The sequence below is a fragment of the Larus michahellis genome, chromosome 7, assembly GCF_964199755.1.
Source record: "Larus michahellis chromosome 7, bLarMic1.1, whole genome shotgun sequence".
NCBI lineage: Eukaryota > Metazoa > Chordata > Aves > Charadriiformes > Laridae > Larus > Larus michahellis.
This window is the reverse complement of record NC_133902.1, coordinates 26671279-26691856: the sequence shown is the minus strand read 5'-3', so window position 1 is coordinate 26691856 and position 20578 is coordinate 26671279. Positions and strand designations below refer to the sequence as shown.

Genomic DNA, 20578 nt, shown 5'->3' with positions numbered 1-20578 from the left:
TTCCCTGTTTATCTCTTTGCTAGTCTTTTGCCGAGACTTGAATTTTTCAGAATACTTGATTCTACTGTGTCAGTGTTACCATCTTCCGTTGTCATCCAGAGTGAAATAAAATACCTAAAAAGAAGAGTTTCTTTTTTCTTCTGTGTTTTTTTCTCCTACTCAGTTTTCCTTTGGCCTGTTTAGAGTGCCTACCTTTATTTCTCTCCTTATTTTCTGTTGGATATTCCTAGCTACGGATTCCCTGACTGGCTTTCTTTGTGCAGTTACTGCAGTGGTAATAGCTCCTTAGATGCTTTAGCAAAATAAGCTCAACTTCCTTGGCATTCCTGCGTAGTGAAAGGACGTGCAGGAAGTGGTAGAAGCAGCGTTTCTCTCTCTAGTTTGTATCAGTGGTTGTTGATCCCATGCTTCATGTTCTGGATTTGAGCTTGAGATTTAGAGTGTTGCTGTCTTGTTTCAGACATCTTCTCCATGCACTGGTCAGGGTGTATTCTTGTGGGATTGCTAGTGCTGTGAGATAGCAAAGTGCAGTTTTTTATCTCTTTGTGTTGGTTCTTAGACTCTGCCTACTTTCACTGCAAATTCTCATCATTCTGGTTTGGGTTTGTTTGGTTTTTTTTTTCCCTCCTAAAATTTCAAAATTAGGCCTTAAATTCTTTCACCAAAAATGTGTGTCAGTGGTGCCTTGATTTTGAAAGTATGGCCAGACCTCATCCTAGAAGGACAGAAAATGAATACTGGAGGTGTGGTTGGAGCCAGACACCTGTGGTTCCTTATTGACCCCTTCTTTTTGCTGATGTCTTGGAAATACTTCCAAGCTGCTCTTTTCTGCTCTGTATTCCACCTAGTCTGTTACATCTTTTTTCGTGCACATGATCTTTATCTAAGAAAAAACATATCCTGATAGATTTGTGTGATACTGTTACTTCTGCTCTTACTACAGAGAAGGCAAGTCTCAGGAGCAGTCAGAATCAGGTAATATTTATCACTATTTAAAAAGTTGCCATTAGTATCAAACTTAGGATATTCAGAAGAAAAATGTTAGGTCATTGATAAAAGCACTTTTGATATACGAATCTTCAGAGCTTATCTGCTTCAATCTTCAGATGCTTCCTGCAGCCAGGAAGACTGAAAGAAAAGGGAAATTAAATTAATAATTAGTTTTTTTCAGATGGGAGGAAGAAAAGTCTTGATTTTTCGATGCTTAATATCCAAGTCAGAAAAAAAGTAACCAAATGGATCCAAGTCAGAAAAAAACCAAACCAAACATAAACTCAGGTGTAGTACCCAATTCCCTCTTGTATATACACAATATAGGATAGCTTTATTTTTCAGTCCCAGCTTGATGCTATGGTTATTCTTTTATCAAATCTTTAGATGCCCAATCCCCTATCTGAAACCTTTCAACACTACATATTTTGATATTTTGCATAGATAGAGACTTGTGGGCAATTATAACCCTGGGTTAGCTTAGTAATGAGAAGTCGTAATTAAAAAATGTGAAAAATATTAAAATTATGTGCTTTAAGCATATTTGATTTTGATATATAGCATCGTATTCTTATTTATTTTAAAGAATTTTCTTATTTCTTTTTCTTGAGAAAGGTGAATAATCTGGATTTTGCATTTACACACATTAAGAGGTACTTATTGTCATGGAGAGGATGGTTACAAGATGTTGTTTTAAATTACTTCTAAAAATTGGTTGCTGCATTATTGTTTACTGTAATTGTCTGCTCACTTAGCCTCTTCATCTGAAAAGCTTTATTCCGTCCAACCAGTTCAATGCTTGAAAATTGCTTTAATATACTTCTCTTGTGTGGATTGAGAAAAATGTTGAGTAAACTGTTGCTTTGTTCTTTGTGTTCCTCCATCCTTTCACTTCAAATATCCAGAAAATGTTAGAGGCTGGGGTATGCTAAGCATTGGTGATGAATAATGCAGAGTTTTAAAGCCAAGGAGATTGTTAATAGTTTTTCTGCATTTCTGCAGGCCTCTTTCTTCTAGCATAACTGTTTCAAGTGGACTGCTAATTACGAAGAATTCTATTTTCTCTGCACTTGTCCTGATAGGCAGCGTGTGCTCTTGATTATATCATAAACCTTTTTTGTTTCTTTCTCAACCAGGAGAAACTTCAGATGGTGTCAGTAAATCTGTTCATCGGGTCTTTGCATCCATGCTTGGGGAAAATGAAGAGGAAGAAGAGGATGAAGATGAAGAAGAAGAAGAGGAAGAGGAAGAAGAAACTACTGAGCAACCCACAGCTGGAGATGTTTTTGTGTTGGAGATGGTACTTAATCGAGAGACCAAGAAAATGATGAAAGCAAGTATTTAAACTTTCACGTAACTTCTCTGTATCCCCTGGAGCACAGTGCATAAATGACAGTTTGTGTGATTTAAGCTACTTGCGGGGAAACCTGCCTGAAAATAATCCTGTGTAGGATACTTCTGCTTGTGTTGGTGTTGCCTGTCTTTGTTTTTTTAGAAAATTATGTAGATTAATCTTTGAAAATTTTCAAAAATAATGAAATGAGTTTTTCCAGTGTCTGGATTGTATTTGTGTTAGATATCAGAGTTACTCTGTCAGTTATGAAAATTACCAAATATTTTGGTCTGTCATTTTAATATCGCTAGTACTTAAATAACTTGTTATTAGGTAGTGTTAAGCACAAATGTGACGGATGTCTCCTGAATTTGGGCACAACTGAATCCTTGGTAGAAATAACAATACCCCTTTTCTATTTAGGAGAAAAGACCTCGCAGCAAACTTCCTCGTGCCTTGAGGGGTCTGATGGGAGAGGCCAATATCAGGTTTGCTCGAGGAGAACGTGAGGAGGCTATCCTAATGTGCATGGAAATCATTCGACAAGGTATGTTAGAACAGTAAAACTTTTTGGCTTTAAGGGTATGGTGAAACTGCCATGAACATCAGGAAAATTCAGTGTGGCTTCACTGATGATGAAAATACTCAGTACAAGGAATGTCACTGTATAAGTTGCATGGAATTAAGACTGTGTGGTGCATTTTGAGTGCATAATTTTGCTTATAAAAAGAAACTAGGACCCTAATTCCACAGAGCACCCTGGGCCCTTGCTTGGCTTTACACAGTTTGCTTTTATTGTCTTTGTAGAACCAAGGTATAAACGTCAGCATGACTTACAGTGTAGAATAATGCTATAAGTTAGCATTGGTAGGTTCAGTCAGGCTGTTTAATAATTTCTAAAAAGGAATCGGAAGCTTGTCTGCAAGTTTGTTGTGAATTTAAACAGAGCAATGCTGATGGCTCATATAATTTTGCTATCTGTTGTTTGCAGAAAGGCAAGTTATTTGTTTTCAAGGTGGTTTTAAAACAATGGTTCTTAATCATTCTTTTTGTCTTCACACAGCTCCTCTTGCTCATGAGCCATTTTCCACTCTTGCCATGATCTATGAAGACCAGGGTGATATGGAGAAGTCACTACAGTTTGAACTGATTGCAGCTCACTTAAATCCTAGTGATACTGAGGAATGGGTTAGACTAGCAGAGATGTCGCTGGAACAGGACAATATTAAACAGGCTGTTTTCTGCTACACAAAAGGTAGCGTAGCAACCGTTTTAATATTTAAAAATAAATTTTAGCTGCTAATAGCATTTTGTTTTCTTTTGCTTTCTAATATAGTTTGCTGCAGTTTCCTAAGATTCTGGTACCTCTGTCCAGAGTTTGATGAAAGATTTCATGAATCTTTAATATAGGATGTACTTTTCTTCCAAAAAGCTTGTGCATGTCCACTAACATTCATTTATTCAGGTAGATGAATGTGAAATCCGTTGTTGCCTTTTCCTAAGCTAGGCTACTAATAAGCTTTTTCTTGTAGCTCTGAAATACGATGCATCCAATGTGCGTTACCTATGGGAGAGATCAAGCCTGTACGAACAGTTGGGGGAACATAAGATGGCTATGGATGGCTACAGGCGTATTTTGAATCTCCTGTCTCCCTCTGACGGAGAGCGCTTCATGCAGTTGGCTAGAGACATGGCAAAGTAAGTTGGACTTAAAGCTAGTGTGATTTGGTTTTCCAGAGTTTCTCAAAAACTGGTATTAATAAGCTCTGCAGCTGATTCAAGCTGGGTATGCAGCTGGAATCAAGGAATGCTGGGGGTGACCCACAGAATAAGCATGCGTTTCCCAACTATTGTGATGTTTCTGAAGCCTGACATGTGTGAATTATGCTGTGTAGGATCAATGCAACATCTTAGAAGTGTTGCGTAAGAGAATAAAATGCAAATACTGATGACTGGAAAGATGCCAATAGTATACGATTATATACAAATGCAATACATTTTTTATCTATGTAATATCACCAGAGACCTGAAAACTTATTGCCAGCAAATCTGAATTAAACAAATTCTTCAATCTGAAATACAAACCATCTGCAACAGAACATAGTTTATATGTCATTTGTGGTTCACTTCTGGAGCAAGTAAAAATCTGCCTCCTTCCCTTTTTTGCTAATGAGAGCAGATCAAGTCATAGAAGCTCACCGGAGATAGAGGAGGCTTGTGGTGTAGCTCACTTATCATAGTTTTTAGTAAGCTGTTTAGCTACTTTATATCTCAGCTTTCTAATGCATAACTTGTAGAAAGGTGTTACTGGCCTGTTTCAAAGCAGTTTGTTAAGTCTTTTGATGTTCATGGTTGTGAAATGGACAAAAAAATGCAAGGAAGTGTATTGTAACAGTATTATTTTTGAAACTTTTTTTGAAACCAGTTTAATGCAATACATTGTTGATACCTGGCTTGAGGTGGGGGATGTTGTAAGGAAAACTCCAGTGATGTCCTAACATACAGGGCAGAAAATAACGGTAATTATTTGAAATACATAAAAATTGTCAACAGTTGTAACAAAAGAAAAAACACCCTCTTTCCCACCGTCTTTTGTAACTTGCTAATAAAAATATTTGCTAATAGACAAAAATAAATATGAAAATAATTTTGCTAATATTCAATGTACGTACTGTCATTTATCTGAAATACTTAACATCTCATATCTGTGTTTTATAGGAGTTACTATGAAGCAAACGATGTGACCTCTGCTATCGAGATAATAGAAGAAGCCTTTACTAAACACCAGAGCCTTGTCTCCATGGAAGATGTTAATATTGCAGCCGAACTATATATTTCTTCCAAACAGTATGACAAAGCATTGGCGGTATGGAGAATTAAATGCGTTTCTGTACTGTGTTAAGCACCTCTTTGCCAATCGGGATGGACCGTTGATAATCCTGTAGTGCTTAAATATGGTCATGTTTCTATAGTGATAGAGCTGATCAAATACTGCTTTCTGTTCGTTCTGTAGTAATTAGCATTGAAGTTAATGGCTTGATTTCATAAGTTGGGGGCTGATAGACTTGTATGCTGTTATAGGTTTAAAATTTTAGGACCCTTCCTCTCCTTCTCTACAATTGCCATAACCTTAGTAGCCAGGGAAGACCTATGATCTGGTTTTGTGAGTGCTACCAGCAAAAAGCAGTCTCGAAGTTGAAGGTTAAACGGGTGACACTGAGTAGTCTAATGGCTCAAATGCAGACTCTTGTTGCTTTATCTGGCATACTTGTGTTACAACTAATAATTTATACGTTAAGCATGAAGCACACATTTCAGAAAGACAATACATCTTGACTCTAAGGCATCAGGAATTGGAGAAGATTGCTTATCTGTTCCCAATTTGTTCTAGTGGTTATTAACCCTCACTTTTGAGGCATTTACCAGTTGATTTGGTCTGGCTTTGAGAGGAAAGTCTTTAGTGTCTGGCTGTTGTTATTCTTTCCCAGGTGGATTGAAAAAACACTAATAGTTGGGACTTTCTCCTTGTGAACTTTCTTATTTGCTGATATTAATTACCTCTTTTTATTTTCCCCCGAAGATTTTATTTAAATGTCTGTCTGTGTAAAGCATCATTAGCCTGCAAACAATTCCTCTGACCCTTCTCTATATTTCTTCCCATTTTAAAAATCAAACAGTCAATTTTATGTACGCAGTATTCAGCTGCCAGATTTATTAATACAGTACTCCGTTGTAGAACTGTTCCCCTGTTCCTTCTTGGTGGTTCTCCTCATGTCCGTTCTGTCATTCTTGTTCCTAGATAGCTGAATCTGTATTTGAGCTGGTAAACCAAGCCTTTAAAAAATAATTGTCTTAATTATTTAAGACAGTCTTGATGTCTTAAATGATGATGATGACTGCATACAGTCATCTGGTATGTTCCTCTAAGGGCCACGTACTCTGTGTTTATCACTCATGTTTGGGCAACAGTAATGACTTAAATACCTGCTTTACAATTCATGAACAAAAATACCAAACCGAGTTGGGTCTTAGACCAACAGTCGTTCACACCTGTGCGTTTCCCCCTCGCGCTTCCCCATTGGCAAGTGAATGTCTTGAATTGTCTGTCTATGATTTTTATTTTTTTTAATTAGTTGTTCTATTGAATTATACTAGTTTTATTGAGGTCATGATGTATATGACTAGGGCTGTTGTAAAATGTCAGTATGTAGCTGTGAATTTGATTTATTTATTTATTTATTTTTAAACTGAGACAAACCATTTGGTTCCTTTGCAATGTATTAGGCTGAGGAATCCTTGGAGCATTTTGGAAAGATCTGTGGAGAGCTTATCTGTTTACCTGGTGCTTTGGTTGCTTTTTCTGCTTTCCAAAAGACATTAAAAGAAGCTATAAAGGTTAAAAACTTTTCTAGTTGTGACGAAAGTAACTGTTATATTTGCTAAAGAGATGCCGATTGGATCATCTAAGTAGTCAAAAAATAGTGGACAAAGACATAAGATGATCAAACTCAGTACTAATCAACTAACCCCATGTGAAATGAATGCAGCTTTTCTTCTGATAACTTTTGTGATGTCTAAAACAATTGCCGTGTGGTCCGGTTACTACATAAATCCTTTAAATCTTTAAAATGATCCAAGTTACTTGTCTGTTTTAGGTTATTACAGATTTTGCAGGAATTGTACTTGAAAAGAAAGTGTCAGAAAAAAGTGCAACCGAGGAGAAAAAAGGTAAGTAGCTACCAAGCGGTTAGTATGACCCTGCTGTTCGTCTAATATGACATCTTTCTTTCTGTTACCTTTTCAACTCGTGGGTATATTTTAATGCATGTTGACAGGCTTTTCTCTTTTGAAACTTTTCAGTATTTTTAATGAATTACGTGGCACGACCTCAGCTTTCTATAAGGAGTTACTCTGATATCCAATTAGCCCTGCTGACTCATTAAGGACAAGGACTGCTCTCCAGGCAACTGGAGGCCTTTTAAAGTTCTAAACATTCCTTGGAGTGTTCACATCAGGCCAGTTATTTCTGCCAGCTAAATAGCTTCTGAAAAAAAATTGGATAAGTTTAGTGGCATCTGTAGTCAAGAATATCAACCTTTGACCTGAGAATAATATTCTTCATCAATCCTACTTCTGTTATTATGTATTTAAATGGTTTGGTATATAGAAATCTAGGGATATTAGCTTGTAATTGAATGAAGTAGGTTGTTTTCGAGAAACCTGCTTTGTGAAAGTCATTGCTTAAGTCTGAAAAATATTTGTTTGGGCTGTAGAATGATCACAGCATGCCAACTCCATAAGCAGACGGTCTGTTCTATGATTAAACTGACTGGTTGTTTCAGCAATCCGATCCAAACCCAATGTCGTATAAGAAATTTTTGTTGTCTTTTTGCTTTAAGGACCAGGTAAAAATACAGTTGATCAATGAACAACTGTCCTGATAGAGACTTTTAACAGATAATTTATAAGAAACAAATCTATAATGAGTTTAGGAATTAAAACACAGTGTTGCCACATTACCTGCGGTATGTAATTTCGTAAGACAAAGCTTCTAAACTACCCCACAGCTTGATTCCCTGCCCTTTGTTCCTTTATAACTTTTTTGAATGCTTCCTGCTCTTCTGTCCTTAAAAAAAAAAAGTCCACTCTTCATAGTAAGCTACCAATCAAGTGTGGATTCAAAATTGAGTCTTAGCTGGTTCTACTAGGATAATCTGTTAATTTTTTAAAAAAGATACAGGGGCAGTGGTGGAAACTCAGGAAAGCCAGGAGGCAGAGACTAAAGACCAAAGTCATCCAGTTGCTGAACCCAGTGCTGCAGGTAAGTAATTTAATTTTTGAATTTCATACAAGTCTATGAACTGATCATATGCTCAGGAACCAGGTCGCAATCATATGAAAACTGGGAGAGACTTCTAACAGCAGAGTAATGGGGCTGATCCAGAAAAGGTTTCTTGTGTACTGTCTTTCTTACTCACAACTTACTTCTAACCCAGCCAGTTACCAAATCCAAAAGCATTCTTCTGGGGCTTACCCACTTTTGGAAAGAAAATTTTTCGTTTTGTAAGAATTTATCGGTAGGTGAATAGTTACTCTCATGCTGGCTGTTAAGTTTAGAGAATGATGAATTAATCTGCATGTTGTGATTTTCAGTAACTGGATGTGAATGTAGAAGGTAATAGGGAAGCCTTATGTTGGAAATCAGTTTTCTCAGTTTATAGCAATCACCCTTTGAATGTCTGGTGTAAGAATTAAGGTGAAGCAGAACTTAAACAGAGTAGTTAAGGAGGTATCATGACCGCATGTGAAGGAAATACAATAATGGAGTTTTACTGTATGACCTGTAGTTTTCTAGCATTGTCATGGGTAACTACTTTGTCTCGTGTTTGCATTGTCATCGAATTTCATTCTGTCTATGTGTTGTGTAAAGTTCTGTAGTTAACTGTGTGTAACAATGTATACAGCCAGATCCCTGCGACACAGGATTAGCTTAATAAGAACAAATACCTTAATACAGTGTATTTCCTGCAGAAAGCAAGGAGAGGAGAGTACAGGTGCATAAATTGCTAAAGAAAAGCTTTATGAAGCAAGCACGTCTTAAGAGGGCGAAGGCTGTAAAGCGCATCCTGCGGGATCCTGCTGTTGAAGTCGATGCAGACTGACAGCACTTGATACTTCAGATGAAATTATTGGGATCAGAGATAGTAGGAACAAGTTGTTCCAGCTATCGTCAGAGATACAGACGAAAGGGAGAGGGCAGGCTTACACCAACGTTTGCTAGTCAATGAGAATATATCTTCTTCATTGGAGCTGAATATGGCCTGAAAGGGATGTGAAGCTTGTGAAGTGCTTGCTAAAGCCTATGGGTTCAGAAAGAAATTCTTTATCTTCTCACAGCTGTGGAGAAGGTCAGCTGCTGTATACCTGAGGGCGTTCCCATAGACATCACAGTCAAGCTGATGGTGTGCTTGGTTCACTTGAACATCCTAGAGCCGCTCAATGTAAGTAGAAGCCAACTCAGAAGGTGGGCGATGTTCTAATAAATTACCAAAGCAAGTAATTTTTCCTGGTTTTGTATGACGGAGGTCGTTGAGAGACCTGGGGAGATTCTTTTTGCTTCCCTCCCACTCCAAGAGAGAAACCTAGCAAACCTATAATAGCAGAAATACTATTTTTGTCCTTATAAATTATGCCTCCAATGGAAGTATTATTAAAGCGCAGTAAATCACAGCATATGTGTTGTGAGAGGCCCAGGACCACGTTGCAAAGTTGTTGAACACTAAGGAACACATCTTCGTTTTGTTTTGAAGCCCTACTAAATCTGAAGCCTGTTCTTTCATAAAGAGCACTCCTCACTGATGGGCACTTTCAGCCGTTGGATGTGAAATGTCTAGAATAGAAAAATCTGGCTTTTTCAGGAGTTGTGAAATTCAAGTCTTTGTTTTTCACTTTTACACTAGCATTTAAATAAAGGAAATGTAGTTAAGAATGCAAAGAGAATAAAAACCACTGCATAAAAATGTAAGCTTCCAACAACTGTATCTTAAAGAAATATTCTCGTTAGTTATTTGTGCTTTTAGTGTCTTGTGTGGTTGTTTTAAAGCCTCTTTTGACCACTCTGGTGGAACAAAATCCAGAAGAAATGGGCGACTTGTATTTGGACGTCGCAGAGGCGTTTCTGGATGTTGGAGAATACAACTCAGCGCTGCCTCTCTTGAGTTCCCTTGTCTGTTCAGAACGATACAACTTGGCTGTCGTCTGGCTTCGGCACGCGGGTGAGAAGAAGCAGGACTGCTGAGCACGTGGTGCTGAGAGATGATAATAAAATGCTGAGCATTTCCAGGGCCCTTTATCTAAAATCACTGGGATTTTAGATTCACATGTTGAATGATAATTGGTATTTGCAGAACTATAATTGGAGTTTATTATGACAGCCCTGTCATGGAGCATTTTCTTGTTCTTCATCTAGACTGAAATTTACTTCAGCTATAAATACTTTATTTGCCCGTAAGTGAAACAGCATCTATTCTGCATTCCATCCTGTCAACTGATGATGCTTTAAGTGAAACTGTGAATGCATCGGTACATATTTCTGAATATTTTCACTTCAATAATGCATATTTTCGGTGGTTCTAACTGAAAAAGTATCTGAAAAATATATTAACTATTTTGCAAGCTTTGAAATATTCTTTTCTGCCATTTAAGTGTATTGTGTTGTGTATGGTATTTTTAGAGTGCTTGAAGGCTTTGGGACACATGGAGCGTGCAGCAGAGAGCTATGCCAAAGTTGTTGATCTTGCTCCATTGCATCTGGATGCAAGAATCTCACTTTCAACACTTCAGCAGCAGCTGGGCCGACCTGAGAAAGCTCTGGAGGCTCTGGAACCGATGTATGATCCAGATACGCTGGCTCAGGATGCTAACGCTGCCCAGCAGGTGGGTAAAGTGTTCTGTGCTTCCAGTTTAGGATATTTTATTCTGCTAAACTATGGTAGTGGTCAAAGACGTCAACTGTGTAGGACCAGGGATTGAGACTTACTTATTTTACTTACATTGAGACTATGGTTGAGCCTTCAGAGCACAGCAGATGATTCATCACAGAGTGTCAGGGATGAGTCCTCATGGCTCTTTCTCCCTGACCATTTTATCAGTATTTCCTCTCTCCCACCTGATCACTTCTGTGTGATGTGCAACCACTTTGATGCCAATCTTGATGCCAATCACTTTGCATCAAGTTGATCAGCAGTTGCTACATACAAGCTACGTGGTTTGGCCTCTACAGATTGTAAATGATTGTGTAGCAAAGGTTTTATATCCCCTCCCCAGTAGCACTTTCACTATAGGTAAGGGTTATGCTGAATTTCTCTGAAATTTGAGAATTTGAAACAGTAATTACTGCAGGGCACTTTAGGGAGCTCTTACCTGCTGCTGCTAAGATTCTTCCAGCTTTCTAAAAGCTTTTCCAATCCTATTAGTACTGTATTAAGTCAGAATTGTTTGTTTTATGAACTCACTCCCTGCGCAAGAGGTTGAATAATAATGTTTAATATTATCTAGGAATTAAAGCTACTCCTCCATCGTTCGACCCTGTTGTATTCCCAAGGCAAAATGTATGGTTACATAGACACTTTACTTACAATGCTGGCAATGCTGTTGAAGGTAAGCCAATCTTTACAGCTACACCTTAAGAAATTGGACAGCTATGAGCTGGGTTAAGATTAAGTGACAGACAAACTCAGGAGGAGAGCTAGTGTTTTTAATATGCAAATGGTATCATAATTTTGTTAGACAATAATCTTGCAGGGAGTCTGTAACGCTGGTGTTCCTGCCCGTAGTGTTCAGAGCAGAGGACCACTTGCGTGTAGGATTCTTAAGGCAGTGACTTCAACTCCCTGTTCCTCAGTGTACGTAGAACGCACTGAGTACTAAAGCTGCTTCGTACCTTTTTAGCAGTCAGCATAGTGCTTTCTTGAAATGTTGATACTGGTTTCTATTTCATCAATTTTCCTTTGAATTCTTAAGGGGTTTTTTTATATTTTCTTGTGATAAAATCACCAAAGAATTTATTTAGCCAGTAAATACAGTAGTGGTGGCTTTGTGTTACTTTTTATTTGTTTGTTTTTAAATAGGGAGTGAGGGGAATATTGAGACCTGAGTTTTATTAATCTGGTCAGAACCATTACTACTGTATTACATTGGTTGAGTAGGTGGCTATCCTCATATTTCTGAAACTGATACAGAAAGGCATTGCTCTAGTTATGCCTCTACGCAAATAGTTTTGATTTCAATAAATACAGGGATGTTCCAATCCCAGGAAAAGTCTTTTAAGTTATTTAAAGAGTTTGCATCTTTCTTTTGCATAGCCCAGTTTGCACTGGAGCATGAGACAACACGGAGATGATATTCCTCTTGGGAATGTTCTCTCTCATGTTCTTGCTCTATTGAGGCGTTTCTAAATTGCAGGCTGTTTTGGCATGCAACATGAGCAAGATGCATTTGCCATAAAACTGCTTGTGTTGTAGGATGTATTAATGTAATCTGAAATGCTGCCCTTAAATTTGTTTCTAGGTAGCAATGAGCAGAGCTCAGGTGTGTTTGATATCTAGTTCCAAATCTGGAGAGAGACACCTCTATCTTATTAAGGTGTCAAGGGATAAAATTTCTGACAATGACGACCAAGAGACAGCAAATTGCGATGCAAAAGGTAACAAATGTTTATTAAAAACAAAGCAACAAGATGAACTCCTTAGTTCTGAAAAATGAAATAAATGTTACTATTTTGCATGCTAAATCCATGCAGTTCGTGTTAACGTTGCTTTACTTCTAGGGCAAAGAAGGCAGCAAAAATTAAGATAGTATAACTTAAGGGAACAATCCCCTTTCAGAGAAAAATAGTAAGATTAAAGAATAATTCAGATTGAGAAGGACCTCTAGAGATCATATGGTCCAACATTCTCCTCAGTGCAAATATAATCCACGCAAATCTAGAACATAATAGAAATACATGTTTTAAAAGTGGTGTGATTTTGTCTTTTTTTTTTTTTGACTGGCCCAGACTTGATTGAGCCAGACTACACATTCTTAAGCATCATTTGGTAATTAGGAAGAGGAATTTTAATGCATTCATGTGGTATGTTTGCAACCTGAACTGTGTGTATTTCTTGACATTTGTTCCCAAGTTTTCACTGTTTTTTTGCTGATGTTTTGCAAACTGTACTTCAACTGAAAAAAGTAAATGTTTTATCTTTATTTTACCTGTTAATGCTGAGATGTTTTTGAAAAGATCAGTTTGACCTATGCGCTTTTTTTTTTTTTAGAGAGTTTAACTCTCTTGTTTTAATTTTCTCAACTTACTGACTTCAATGTTTTTAGCAATTTTTGCCGTTCTCACGAGTGTTCTGACAAAAGATGACTGGTGGAACCTCCTCCTGAAGGCTATATATTCCTTGTGTGACCTCTCCCGGTACAAGGAGGCAGAGCTACTCGTGGATTCCTCATTGGAATATTACTCGTTTTATGATGATAGACAAAAGCGCAAGGAGCTGGAATACTTTGGGCTCTCTGCTGCAATTCTGGACAAGAACTTCAGAAAAGCGTACAACTATATCAGGTGGGGTACTGACAAGGTAGAGCAATCTCTTCTGTGATTTTTTCCACTGAGGCTGTAGTCATACTGCTGAAAATATTGCTAAAGGAGGCAGGCTCATGCTTTTCAGCTTTCACTAAAACAGGTAAGACTATTGAAATTAAAGAAGCTTTCTGATAGCCTCTGATTCCAAAAAAAGCATAATGCAACAGTTGGTCGATTTGGCCAGAATCGTTGGTTCTGTCTTTCGCTTTCTACTTTGCCTCAGTCACTGATCTGCTCTTTGAATGTCTCTTCTTTGTTAGCTTCCCTAAACTGTTGAGGTTTTATTGCAGATACAGTATTTACTGTATAGCATTTACTATTTTCTTGTATACGTTTCATTCTATAGAATCATGGTAATGGAAAATGTCAATAAACCTCAGCTATGGAACATCTTCAATCAAGTGACTATGCAATCTCAGGATGTCCGTCACCATCGCTTTTGTCTCCGCTTGATGCTGAAAAATCCTGATAATCACGCACTGTGTGTCCTGAACGGGCACAATGCGTTTGTATCTGGCAGTTTCAAGCACGCTCTTGGTAATATCGTTAATGGTCTAATATTAACAAATATAACAAGTGAATGCTTTGTTCTGAGAAATATTTATCGAAGTCGTTTTTTTCATACATCAGAAAATTATAGGTGGCTTCACAGTGTTAGTCTGGTGCTTTGATTATTTTGTACACAAATCAAAGTATCGCTGAAGAGTTTTGCTAAAAAAATTAAGCTGACACGTTTCAAGTTTAGCACACATCGCCAATATAACTAACTTGCAAAGATAATTGAAGGCTAATGATAGTAAAGAATAAGAAGGACAGAAACAAACCAATTTAAACAGCAAATAAAGTCGGTTGGACATTTGAAGCAGGCCTTTGAAGTAAACCTACTGCTTTCAGTCAAGCCCTCCAAATGTCACACTTAAGGTGTGTGGCCTCTGGGATATAAATCCCAGCAAGGACCGTGTTCGCTTTCTGTGTCTGATTGTTTTCTGCTTATGTTTTTACATCACAGTCTGCATTCTTCCTTCAGAATCCAAGGAGTGCTGAAAATATAAAATTTCTTTTCATCTTTTTCCCTGTGTGTTTTGGTGTGGGTGTATTAAACTATTTCTTTTCTTAGTTCACACTTCTAATTTGAAGATTTTCTTTTTTGTCCTTAATTCTTCAGGAATTCTTTTCACAACAAACATCTTGATTTAGTTATTTGTTTTTAGGACAGTACGTGCAAGCCTTTCGTGCGAACCCAGATGAACCTCTGTACAGTCTTTGTATTGGCTTGACTTTCATCCACATGGCCTCTCAGAAATACGTGTTGAAAAGGCACGCTCTTCTGGTACAGGTGAGTTAGTGTGATTATTTTTACCTTTAGCGTTTCCTGGCTTTGGATCTTGCAGACAGCTATGGCTACAACGTAGTCTGTTTAAATAACTTTTAATAATTAATACGGCATTTCAAAAGAGGGAAGTGGTGAAACATGAACACAGATGAAGATGCTTTTGAACTGTAGTTATACCCAGATGAATCTCCTCTCCTTTTAGTTAAATGTAGCTTGTTCTGCTGGGTGTGTATAATGATCACTCACATAGATGCCAGCAGCTGCCAGCTGTTTGTGAAAATATTACTAATTTCAGTCTTGATGACTGTAGTCTGGATTTTCTTCCAAATTTTTCTTCTTGCCCGCCTTAGTCCAAAGAAGTGCTGTGGAGTAGAATCTCTGTCACGTGCCCTTCTTAGTTGTGTCTCATGAACTGCATTGCTGAAGTGAACTTTACAGACTTAGAAAGTGGGGTTTTTTCCCCCTGTCTTCCTTTTCTCTTCCCCCTTTTACGTGCCTCTTACCGCTCTCTTTATAAAGATTTTTTGAACTCCAGTTTAGGCTACCCTCAATTTTTCAGCTTCCTTACTCACATTTTTCTTTCATCTGCCAGATCCAGTTACAAACCACAGGCTCATTATTTCCAAACAGAATCTTGAAAGTAATTTCCTCTACCCTCCAACAAGTATTTTCATTAACTTGAAATGCCTTTTAATTCCTGTGGCCAATGAGCTCAGAGTCAGCAAAATATGGTAGGATCCTGAACTCTCATGACTTCTGAAACTGCTGAAAAACCATATCTTGCCCTGGTTTTGACAAAAGCTATAGCTCCTCAGCTACTCTAAACCAATACCAATTATGTCAGTATCCAACTTAAGACATTTTGAACTTGCAAACTTTGGCCTAATTTTAATATTTTTATCCACTTCTCTCTGTGATCAGCCTGCCTTTCTTTTATGGGCTGCTCTGTTCTCCTTTTGTAACACACTTGAACAATGTCCTATTTATGTTACCCTCTGGCTATACGGTTCCCTGCTTTCTGTCTTCTCATTTCTTGCTTACCATACTTGGTATTTTTACCTCCTCTCTTGCTCCTATTGTAGTTGATTAATAATTCAACCACAGTGACATATTGGTGACCTTTATTATGATCATTAGCTGCTTGTGCCTGAAATAATTCCTCACGTTGAAGGAGCTATCTTCTCTGATTACCAACATGGTGCCTAAAAAGAAATCCTCTATTTACAACAGAATCATCGCATTCCAAAGTGGTAACAAAATGAAATGCACAGGAGAGGATGAAAATGTTGTGTCCTCGATTTCTCCCTTCTGCGTTCACCTCTTCTATCTCTCTTGAGTTTCCCCCAGGGCTCCGTCAGTGTCGAATGAAACACTGCACGCTAATGTGAAATACCACTGTGTGCCTCTTTGTCTTTCCCTGAGTTCTGTAGGGGGGTAGCACTGGTCTAATGCCGTTCATCTTTATAGCATCATACAGACCTTGAGTCATGAAGAGTCTGTAACACACCAAGCCGATACATCTGTGACATCCTACAGATGAGAAACAAAGCACTTCCCTCGCTTTACAGCACGTCAGCGTATAAATGAGACTAGTTTGTTCCACCGGTGCCTGGTCACTGTCACTGTCCTGTTTTACATCTTCTGGGACATCAGCACCTGTTGGGTCCTGCTCCTCTGTCTGAAGCACAGCATGCCACGTAGGAGGGGCGGGTAATCACACTAAAGTTGACAACGAGATTAGGTACACCTGGGATGCTGCTAGTCACGTAGTTTAAATATACAAGTGTATATTTTAATTTTAAACTAAAAGCCAAATAAGGAAGTGTAACACTTACAGGGTGCTTTGACTTGAAATTTGTTAAAGCCTAGCACTGGAATTGCTGGGTATGAGTTTCCTTTCAAATTCTGCTGGAGACTTGGCAGTAAAACATCTGCTGGCTTCGAGAAGGGACATGAACTCTTGCCTGCTCCTTAGGATATATGGATTTTTCATGCCCTTATTCAGTGATGTTTATTTCTGGCCATTTTATAAAATGATATACTGATCATTTCCCTGATAACTGGTACTGGAATAAACACTTACATGGAGCACAAGATCAAGAAAAGAATATGATTGCATTCCAGAAATAATACTTTGATGTGTACTTCATGGAGTTCAGAATTTTGCAGAATTCTGAAAAGTTGTAGAATGAAACCATTTCTTGGCACTATCCAAGGCAAAGACTGAAGGAAAGGGAATGAAGGTCTGGGTTTTGGGTTTTTTTCTCCTTTTTAGAAAAAGAAAAAAAATTGGGTGAGGGTTATCCTTTAAAGATTTTTTTAAAGAAAAGTAAAATCTTGCTCTAGTCTGTCCTTTGGCTGCATGTTTTTTAACGTGGTCAGCTCTTCCGAACAAGAACCAGTCTTATCTGCGTGTATATTAGATATAAATAATATATAAATATTATAATATATAAATAACTGTGTTCAGTTTATTAAAAAGATGTACCCATTGTTATCGAAGGCAGAGAGACTGACAGAGCGCACTTTTTATGGTCTCAACTATCAAATGTGACTTATTTTTTGCCTTCAACTTGCATGTGGCTCTGTGGGGAAGCGGAGATCAAAAGTTGAAACAGATACATTTAAACGCCTGTTCTCCAGCCTGTTTTGCTGCCATTTTCTTAAAGGGAACATTCACAAATGTGCGTAATATGTGTACAGGGATTCTCCTTCCTTCACCGGTACTTGGACCTGCGTGGACCATGTCAAGAGTCTTTCTACAACCTCGGCCGTAGCCTTCACCAGCTGGGATTACTGCACCTGGCAATCCACTATTACCAAAAAGTACTTGAACTTCCTCCTCTCGCCTTAGAGGTAGTGTATCTTTGGAAGTTGCGTACAGAGAGTAAAATCAGGTCAATGTTAACAATTTCTCAGCCATAGTTTAAACAGGTACATAAAAATCCATGTGGTTGAGTTTCCTTTAATTTGTGTTGTAATTCCCTGTCGTTGGAAGCCCAAATCTGATTGTCAGCTGGTAATGTATTTAAGCATGTGTTAATTTCAAAGGTTTATGAATTTTTAAGGATTTACTAATCAGCTGAAGTAGCAGCAAAAAAGGTTGCTTAACAAATTTATCTGAATAAGTAGTTGAACTTTATATCTATTACATGCAATAAATTATAACTGGAAGTTCTGTATATTCACCCGTGCTATAAACCAGCGTGCTGGAGCACTGTGAACCGCTCTGAAGAAAGCCTAAATGCGTCTGAGCCGTGGTTTTGCTCCAATTGATCTGTATTAGCTCGCCCTAATTGATGTGCCATACCTTTACAAGCCTGGTCTGAGAGAAAGATTTTGCCTAGCTTTGGCACGGGTAGGTAGAAAAATGGCAAGTGTATTTAGAAAACGGGAAGGGTTGGTAAAGTGAGAAGTGTGGGCGTTGGGCAGTGCTGGGAGTACAGAGCAGCAATCTTGTGACCGTGTAAAAGGTACAGGCAGTTATTCACATTCTGACTGTAGAAAGAAATACTTTGCTTACAAAGACAAATTAGGATGGTACTTTCTTTTTTATGGGCTGGCTATCTCATTTACAGCTAATGTTTTGAGTATGTAATTATATAACTGTTGGGTGATGACCAATATGTGGAAACTCGTTAGAGGGCGGGCACAAGGAGTACTACTACTTTTGTTTCTGTACAGATGAAAACCTGTATAAACCATGAATATGTCATTTGATTCCACTGTAATTGCTACTCATGTTTCAAGATTTACACTATTTTTGCATATAGATGACTCTTCTAATCATTATTTTTACAGGGAATAGAAACTGATCAGACAGACTTGAGAAGAGATACTGCCTTTAACTTGTCGCTTATTTATCAGAGCAGTGGAAATACTAGAATGGCTCAAAAGATGTTGTACACCTATGCCATTGTGTGATGAGGTTTGTGGCAGGTGGAATCGCTACTCTTTGTATTCACCTTTGCATTATGTAGTGCTGAGGAAATTGGTTTTATGTACACCTTTTTCTATGGATGGTCGGAGACGTGGCTTGTACCATATACGGCTCTGGGGACTTTTTCCACTTCTGGCATTTGAACTGTATCACGTACGGATGGAAGCTGTTCCGAGTACAACGCTGACATGCTCCAGTGTGTCTGTTGTTAGCTCTTCTGTGATGCGTTGCTCCCTACTCTGATAGTCAGCCTTGTCTATAGAATCAAACAGTGACAACTGAAGCCCGGTGCCGTTTATTGGGGGGTTTTTTTAGGGAAAATTGACAATGTGCAATATTACAACTAGTTACCAGTGAGGTTGTTCAAGAAGCCATATTCACTGGTGATGAGGCGTTTTTGATGTACAGTGTTACTATAATATAGAAGAAATGGGCTCATACTAATCCCTAGAGGATGGAGAACTCAGTATTTCGAGTTCTTTAAAGTATTCTGAATTTTCTGGGAGTTTATATTCCTAGCAGCTGTTTTATTTGAAGGAGATTGATTTCTGTTTTACTGAAATCAGTGTGACCTTTGTTCTTCTTCTGAACTTGTTAATAAAAATTCTGACGTTAATGATAATGTTTACTCATTCTCACCAAACATATATCCTACTGAATAGCTTATAGCAAAAAGTACTATAATAATATCATACAGCTTATTATTTAACATAAATTGCAAATGCTTTGGGTTTTTAATTTGTCTGACAGTTGAACAGTAGCATATGATGGTGGAGGTGTGCTGCTTCTACCCTAGTAAGAGAAGCAGGATGCAGTGCTTTATCATAAATAAAGAGTATAGAGTTATATGTATATATAGAAAAGGATATATGTTATGTGCTACAGCAAAATAAGGCTGAAAAATATTTTTAAGCAAGGCAGTTTGCTGAATAGAAAACAAACCGTGCTGTTGCCTCCCAAGCAGTCTTGTTACTTACGGTATCACAGCTAACTACTGCTAATTTGCACTCAGCCCACTTTTACATGTAGTTGTGTTCTGGAATCATTTCATACAATGTTTAAGAAACAAGTCTTGTGCAATTGCCTAGACTAATCTTAAAGGTAAGGCAATTTTTTCTCAAATCAAGTATTAAATTACAATATATTGCGTGTCCACTTCACTAGAGACATGCTGGGCCATAGTGAGAATACAAAGGTGAGACAAATACCAATAAAGTATCACTAACTCGGAAAATTACAGCATGTTTTACTTGGAAATAGTAAAACAGAAAGTTTTACTAAACAGAAGTCCCATGCCAAGTTTGGAGAACTATAAATCAAATAACCATTTTAGTTATGTTAGCCTGGGGTGATCATAAGAGAAGGCCAAGATGTATGTACAGACATAGTATCATTGCATCGTCTTGGGGTAAAAATTCTTCCATTGAAGCTTTCTTTATTCTTTATCGGCCTTTTCACCTCTTGTAACTCCATTGATTTTTTTGTCTTCTTGCAGTGAATGATTCCTGTCCCTTCATAGGAAAAAAGTCTATCATGTCCCAGGAAGCACAGCCCTCAGCACTGAACTGTTGCTTGGAAAACAGAAACCAGAGATGCTGTACACAGATGCCCGTTGTATTATTTTTTTCCAAAACCGAGTCTGAAATACCCAGTATCCTATTGCTTGTACATTTTTTAAATAGACTTGACATAGAGGAAGGTTGTGGGGTTTTTTTTTAAGAGTTGTCTTAAAAATTGACCAACATCAAGGCATTACTATTAATTAATTCATTTCTGATCCCTACTATTGCTAGAATTCTGAAGTAGTTTAGTTTTTAAACGTAGGAGGTATGAATCTTTCGCATTCATACC

General features: G+C 37.9%; 1 protein-coding gene across 4 annotated transcripts in view; it reads left to right on the top strand.

Moving 5' to 3' along the window:
• GTF3C3 (general transcription factor IIIC subunit 3) overlaps positions 1-20578 on the top strand; it is a 22364-nt gene extending 1786 nt beyond the window's left edge. Inside the window, exons 3-20 of one of the 4 annotated variants that reach the window (XM_074594309.1) lie at positions 2127-2323; positions 2747-2870; positions 3387-3578; positions 3856-4021; positions 5042-5189; positions 6979-7051; positions 8058-8144; positions 9221-9324; positions 9927-10098; positions 10557-10759; positions 11381-11482; positions 12392-12527; positions 13196-13433; positions 13801-13991; positions 14666-14790; positions 17491-17643; positions 18589-18715; positions 20223-20578. In XM_074594309.1, the coding sequence (XP_074450410.1) occupies positions 2127-2323; positions 2747-2870; positions 3387-3578; positions 3856-4021; positions 5042-5189; positions 6979-7051; positions 8058-8144; positions 9221-9324; positions 9927-10098; positions 10557-10759; positions 11381-11482; positions 12392-12527; positions 13196-13433; positions 13801-13991; positions 14666-14790; positions 17491-17643; positions 18589-18711 (2534 nt within the window). In that variant the 3' untranslated portion in view covers positions 18712-18715; positions 20223-20578. Of the gene's footprint in view, positions 1-2126; positions 2324-2746; positions 2871-3386; positions 3579-3855; positions 4022-5041; positions 5190-6978; positions 7052-8057; positions 8145-9220; positions 9325-9903; positions 10099-10556; positions 10760-11380; positions 11483-12391; positions 12528-13195; positions 13434-13800; positions 13992-14665; positions 14791-17490; positions 17644-18588; positions 19344-20222 lie in introns of those variants that run through there. The other 3 variants (XM_074594308.1, XR_012588264.1, XM_074594310.1) reach the window with 3 other exon arrangements.